This window comes from Parus major, chromosome 14, assembly GCF_001522545.3.
Source record: "Parus major isolate Abel chromosome 14, Parus_major1.1, whole genome shotgun sequence".
In the NCBI taxonomy this organism is placed as follows: Eukaryota; Metazoa; Chordata; class Aves; order Passeriformes; family Paridae; genus Parus; species Parus major.
In genome coordinates this window covers 14,206,448-14,213,538 of record NC_031783.1, presented here as the reverse complement: position 1 = coordinate 14,213,538, position 7,091 = coordinate 14,206,448, and the positions used below count along the sequence as shown (strand labels likewise).

Sequence of the window (7,091 nt, the reverse complement as noted above, 5' to 3'; positions counted from 1 at the left end):
GGATCAGAGCAAGGAACAGTTCTGGTGGCGGTGTCCTTGCACTGCTCTCTTGCTGTGGGGTGATTCCCTGCTAAAACTCGGGATCTGGGGCTGGGAATGGCCCGGGAGAAGGGGTTTGGATGGGAGGAGGGTTTGGAGGCGTTGCCAGGGTGTCCCATCCCAAAGCTGAGCTGTCCTTAACGCGGCGGCACCTGGTTCGAGCACGTGAGCATGCTGGTGATCCTGCTCAACTGCGTCACCCTGGGCATGTTCCAGCCCTGCGAGGACGTGGAATGCCAGTCAGAGCGCTGCACCATCCTGGAGGTGAGGATCCCGCCACCCCAAATCCCTGGGGTTCGTGGGATGTGTTTGTGGGGTGGCTGCTCTGGGGTTTGTGGGATGCGTTTGTGGGGTGGCTGCTCTGGGGTTTGTGGGGTGGCTGCTCTGGGAGATGGCAGCCCCGTGCTGTTCCTTTTCCCCTGGAAAAGCTTTCCCACAGGAATGGGTTTCCCAATAAGCCGGAATGTCCCCGTGCTGGGAGCACTCGGGTCTCTCCCTGCCCTGAGCAGAGCGGGACTGGCTGAAATCCTCTTTTCCCGCTCTCCAGGCGTTTGACGATTTCATTTTCGCCTTCTTTGCTGTGGAAATGGTCATCAAGATGGTGGCCCTGGGCATCTTTGGGCAGAAGTGTTACCTTGGAGACACCTGGAATCGCCTGGACTTCTTCATCGTCATGGCAGGGTCGGTATCCTCATCCCTCGATCCCGAGAGTGGGAAAATCCCAGGGAGCCAAATCCATGCCTTGTCCTGCCTGGATTCCAGAACTCCTTGGGAGGCAGAATCCCCCAAATCGGGATTTTTAATCCTCACCCCAAAACCACGCTGGGTTTGGGGGTGGGTTGTGAATGTCAGGCAGAGCTGGGGGGGTTTGGAGCAATCCTTTAATCCTAATACGGATCCAGAGGGGATGCAGAGGCCCCAAAAAAAGCAGCTCAGCCCCGCTCCTGCCCCGTGCCACCAGCAGGACGGGGCAAACAAGGAGAACGCAGCCCAAAAACACCCATGAGAAGGTTGAAATCTCAATGGGAAAAGCTGGCTGGGAATTCACCCAAATTCCCAATTCCTCCCGGTTTACAACTCCATTCCATCTCCCCCAGCTGCTGGCGTGTGCAGGATGTGTTAATAAACAGCTCCAAGGATGATCCCGTTGCTTTTGACACCACTTCCCTCACCCCCACGGGGAATAACTCAGTGGAGTAAAAGCTTGGCAAGGCTCAAACTTGATTTTTTTTATTTTTTATTTTTCCCAATAAATAAATTACTTTGGAAAGCCCTGGCTCTCTTACCTGCTCGGCACATCCTGGGAAGGGATGGAAAACTTTAATTACTGCCTGACTTGTGAATTCCTACATTTCTAATGACCAGCCTGGGGTTAATTAAAACATCCTTGGAATATGTTGGGGCATTTTTTTTTTCCCCTTTTCCATGAGTGCTGTGCCATTTTGCCAGCACTAATGGGGTTTTGTTGTGCTCCGTGTTATTTGTCTGGAATACAATTAGGAATGGTTTTAGTGCTCTGAATAAAACATGAGCTCTCCTGAGCCGAGCTTCCTTGGAACTCCAGCCCGAGAAGGAACATCGGGGACAGCAAAAAAAAACCTTTATTATTATTTTTTCCTTAGTTACGTTTTCCTAAAAAGCTGCTGCGGTGTTTAAGGGAAGAGTGGCAGGGGAAGAGCAGGGAAAACTCGGGATCAGGATTCCCATCAAGGAGCTGAGGGTGTTTTTCCACATTGGAGGTGTGGGATGAGCGTTCCTGAGGGCAGAAAATCCCCAAAGATCCCCCAAACCCAGGATCAGGGAACCCCACGAGAGCTGAGCCCTCTCCTCATCCTCAGGGACAGCTTTGGCACCGGGAATTTTTCTGTTGGAATGAAGGGGGAAGTGGCTGGTGAGGTCATTTGGGAGTTTTCCAAGGTTTTTCCTCTCCTTCCATGGCTGGAATACATTTGAGGAGGATGAAAAGAGCGGGACACCCTGCTGCAGGTGTGGGGACGAGAAGACAAAAAAATCCCTTCCCTGGCTGATCCTGGGCTGTCTCCAGAAGGTTTTGGTGGATTGGATCCACACCTGGGATATGATTTCCCACCTTCCCTGGCTGATCCTGGGCTGTCTCCAGAAGGTTTTGGTGGATTGGATCCACACCTGGGATATGATTTCCCATCTCTCCAAAGCGAGGCTGGGAGTAACCGTGAGGAGAGGAGAATCCAGCGTGAGCTCCTAAACCTGGAGCTGTTTTTAGCAGGGAACTCACCGCTGGAATAACAAAGCTGCTTTTTCCAGTGAAGGGATGGATGTGCTGAAGTTATTCCGAGGTGTTTTTTTGGGACAAGAAGGGAAAGAAGCGATCGGCAGAGCTTTGTTTGCCCCGCTCTGCCTCCTCCCAGGAGCAGCTCCAAAGGGAGCAGGGGAACTACAAAATAAACACAGCTCCTGCCTCCAGCACAGCTCGTGTCTGAAGTTCCTCCCAGCTCCCAGGCTCCTTTCATGTTTTCCTTGCCCGAGAAATGTTCCCTGGAACATTTCAAGCCCGCTGGAACTCGCGGCCTCTCCGTCTGCCCGGCAGCTGAGTTGAAAGTGTTTCCCCAGCGGCAGGGATGGCGCTCAGAGAGCTGAAATCCAGAAGTTCCTGGTGCATCCAGTCCCTGGAGACATTCCAGGCTCCCAGAAAATGATCTGGATTTGACAGCTGAAGGTTTGGGAGCTGTTGATGGCACAAGACAGCACAAAGCTTCGTGCCTCTTGTTTTTTTGTGGTAGGGAATCACCTCCCTAGTGCAAATCCATCCAAAATGTTTAGGGGGAGGAAGAATCAAGGAGAAAATGTTCTTTGCTCTTCACAATCAAACAGAAAGTAAATGATTTGTGCATTTTTGGTCAGTTTTGGGTGTTGAGGTTTGGTCACAGGAGGAGAGAAAAGCTGGGATGCAGCTCCTTGTCCTGGAGAGTCAGGGAATCATGGAATGGGTTGGCTTGGAAGGGACCTTAAAGATCATTTCATGGCCAGGGACAACTTTCCCTATCCCAGGCTGCTCCAAGCCCCGTCCAGCCTGGCCTTGGACACTGCCAGGGATCCAGGGGCACCCACAGCTTCTCTGGGAATCTGGGAATCACCCTTCCAGGCAGGAATCCCTTCCCAATATTCAATCAAATTCCTATTTTTCAGTGTGAACCCCATTCCCCCTCATTCCACAGTTCCTGCTGGAGTTCCCCTCTCCAGCTTCCTTGGAGGCTCCTTCACATCCTGGAAGGAAAATTCTGCTTTCCAGTGTTCCCTGTGCCGGCAGGAAGGGCAGGAAGGGACCTTAAAGCTCATCCCATCCCACCCCTGCCATGACAGAGACACCTTCCACCACCCCAGATGGCTCCAAACCCCATCCAAGCTGGCCTTGGCCACTTCCAGGCACAAGGAATTGCATCCACAGGAGGAGCTGGAAGCACGGAACGGGTGGATTTGCATCCCTGGGCTCCCAGGCTTTTCCTGACCCCCATTCCAAGCCTCAGCATCCCCATCCTGACTCCTGGGCTGTTTTCCCTGCAGGATGATGGAATATTCCCTGGACGGACACAACGTGAGCCTCTCCGCCATCCGCACCGTCCGCGTCCTGCGGCCTCTGCGCGCCATCAACAGGGTCCCAAGTAAGTGACACAGCTCCGGGAAATCTGGAAAACCATGGGAATAACCACACACACACCTGGCTGTCTGCTCTGCATAGCTAATGAGAGGAAATGAATTAATTTAATTTTTAATGGCGAGCTGGAGCTCATCATTACCGTAATCGGTGTTAGCAAAGGGCAAGGCAGCAGGGAATTGACCCTCGGAGCTGTTTTCCAAGGGGTTTGTGACTTCCCTAAGGAAAACAGCTCTGCTGGTGGGGTAAAGTAAACAATGTTCCTCCAAAGGAAGGGAAAAGGTCACTTCCAAGAGGGATCTTCTTGCCCTGCTGGGTTTGTTTTCCCTGCTCAGCGGTTTGAGGTCTTTCCATGACTTTTCGTTTGGGATTAGCAGCTCGGGAGCTTCCCTTGCTGCTAAAACCCCACGGAGGGTTTGCTCCGCCCGCAACAAAACCGGGATCATCCTCGATGGGAAGTTCAAGTGGCTCCTAAATCCATTTTCAAGTGGTTTCAGCTGCTTGGTTTCTAAATCCAATTTTAAATCCGAGTCGCCGCGCTGGAATAATTCCCTGCTGGAATTGGCTGCTGAGCCGTCCTTTGCGAGGTGCTCATTCCACAGCAATTCCGTCCCTTTCCAACCCGAATCCACCCCGATCAAAATGCGGCAGCATCGTCTGGAAATCAGAGGGATCCTTGCAGGAACAACAACAACAAAAAAGGGATATTTCCCCTTCTTTTGGAGAGCACTTGGAGTGAGCCAGCCCCACATCCTGCCTGGATTCAGCGCATCCAGGGACAGCCAAACAACCTCCCCCAGCCCTCCGAGGAAAATGTGAGGGAACAGATGGATGTTTACACCCAGGAGCCTTGGAAATTCCTCTCAGAACTCCCAGTTCCACAGGGTTTTTTTTTGTCTGGAAAACGAGGAATAAAACCAGTGAATTCCACGGTGAGTTAGTTAAAAACAAGAGTGGGGAGAAAAAAGGGAGAGGCCGAAAGGGGACGTGGAACCCTTTGGAGCTTTGTTTTCCTAACGAGGTTTTGTTGCCAGGGTTTTGGAAAGGACAACACGAGGTTTTCCTCTGGGATTTGGAGATCCAGGGAAGTTTTCCTCTGGAATTTGGGGCTCCGAGGATGGGGTGGAGCAGAGGGACCCTGGCACAGGCTGGGGCGAGGATCAGACTCCCTCTGAACTCCTTCAAATCCACAAAACCCTTCACTGTTCCCATGGAATAATGGGAATCTCAAGCTGGGATTCAGCTCGGGAATTGAAGGATTTACACCGAGCTCCAGGGATCCAAACAGCTCCAGCTTTAGGTGGAATTTTGCTCGTGTTTGTCTCCCTTAGCTCCGACACCAAAGGAGCTTTCCAAGAGTTTTTTCACTGCGTTTCCCACGGGATTTGCATATTTTTCCAGCAGGCAGGTGACAGGAGAGATCCCGTTTTTAATGAATATTCTGTGGGATGAAATCCAGCGGGTTCAATTCATGTTTGGAGCTCTGGAGGAGCAGCTGGGCTGGGCTGACACCACCAAAGGAGACCTGAGCACCAGGATTGGCATTCCCAGAAATTATTCCCAGAAATATCCCCATTCCTGCAGGAGAGATCATCCGGCCTCCACTCGTCTGGGAGACACCAACCCCCTCCACTTGGAACATCGGGAATTTTGCTGTTTTGGATGGAAATATTCCAGAATCTGTGGAGAAGGGATGGGCACATCCCTGGATTTTGGTGGATTTTCCTTGGAATTCTAGTCCATCCCAGCAGGGGCAGCACCATCCTTGCCATTCCCAGCTCTGGGACCTGGGAATGGGATTTTACATAAGGTCAAATTTCCAGCTGGATCAGAAGAGACGAACCTGGTGCTAAATCCAGGGAAACAGGGAGAACCAACCTGGAGATTTATCCTTGGAATTCCTGGGCTCTTCCCTGGGATCCAGCCAGCACAATCAGCTCGTGGCTTCCAGGCACAAGAAATTCACCCACGAGATTCTTTCAGCTTGATGCAGTTTGTTAAGAAAAGAAAGAAGAAGCCCAGCCAATAAAAACATCATTTCTATTAGAAATTATTCCTTCCAAACCACTGGAAAAGTAGAATTCCAGCAATTTATTCACTTGGCAGGGACCAGAGTCGGATTTTTTTTCAGCAGTGGTCACTGGGTTGTTTTTATTTTTTAAAAAATCCTTTTCACTCTTTTATTTTTATATTTATTTTTATATTTATTTTTATTTTTATTTTTATTTTTTATTTTTTTATTTTTAATTTCAACTATTTTTAATCTTTTTTTAATTTTAATTTTTAATTTGTAATTTATTTTTGATTTTATTTTAAATTTTAATTTAAATTATATTTTTATTTTTAATTTTCATTGTATTTTCAATTTTAATTGTATTTTTAATTTTAATTGTATTTTTAATTTTAATTCTATGCATATTCACATTTTATTTTTATTTCTTTATTTGGCTTTTTATTTTTATTTTTAATCTTATTTTTATTTTTCTGCCATGGGGTTTAAACCAGGCATTCCATGGAATGGGAATGAAAATCCTGCTCCTTGTTTCAGCCTCAGTGATGCTCCTTTCCCATGGCACACTCCACATTCCCAGGAGAGCCCGGAGTGGCTGGAGAACAGCTGGATTCAATCTTTGGGATGGTGCCACTGAACAACCCCAAATTGCAGAAGGAGCTGAGCAGAAATGAATTGTCTGGCACGGGGAGAGAAATTTTACCCATTTTTGGAAAAAAAAGAGGGAGGATATCAGTGAGAGAGGGGGAAAAAAACCGGGAGAAAATCCCAGCTTTCTTTCCAGTGGGGATTGAGCCATTCTTTGCTTTTCCAAAGATGGATTTGCCAGGAAAATGTGGGATTGCTCCCGAGGGGTGACAGTGCTGGGCGGAGCCAGGAGCGGGATGTGGCGATCCTGTCCCTTCCCACCCGGGGCATTCCACGGTTTTGTGACGGACACATTGGGAATAACCACCAGGAATTCCAACCCCCTTTTCCCTCCAGCCCTGCAGCTCCAGAGGGTGGGGTTTGCTCCATCCCTTCCCCCAGGGTGGCACAGGGACAGGGACGGGGGTGTCCTGGATCCGGACAGTGGGAATTGCGCCGGAGCCAAGGCCCAGCCGGGCACGGAGACCTCGCAAAGCTCTGGATGCAGAGCTCATTACTCATCCCGAATTATTAACGAGCTGGGAATTCTTGGCTGGGCTGGCGGATGCCCTCGTGCCGCTCAGCGCCGGCCCCGCTTGGCTCCCGGGATTTGGCTCCCTTGGATTTCCGCTGGCAAATCCACAGGAGGAGCGGCGTGAGGGAATCCCAGCTCCTGCCAGCAGTGCCTGGGAATGCTGGGGTGGACGGGTGGGAATGTTGGGATGAATGGGTGGGAATGTTGGAATGGACAGGCTGGAATGTTGGGATGGACAGGCTGGAATG

General features: G+C 50.0%; 1 protein-coding gene across 2 annotated transcripts in view; it reads left to right on the top strand.

Moving 5' to 3' along the window:
• The first annotated feature begins 173 nt into the window (after window positions 1-173).
• Window positions 174-7,091, top strand: part of CACNA1H (calcium voltage-gated channel subunit alpha1 H) — a 105,765-nt gene continuing 98,847 nt past the window's right edge. For both annotated transcript variants that reach the window (XM_033517936.1, XM_033517935.1), the window contains exons 1-3: window positions 174-303; window positions 587-720; window positions 3,580-3,677. In XM_033517936.1, the coding sequence (XP_033373827.1) occupies window positions 211-303; window positions 587-720; window positions 3,580-3,677 (325 nt within the window). In that variant the 5' untranslated portion in view covers window positions 174-210. The remainder of the gene's footprint in view (window positions 304-586; window positions 721-3,579; window positions 3,678-7,091) is intronic.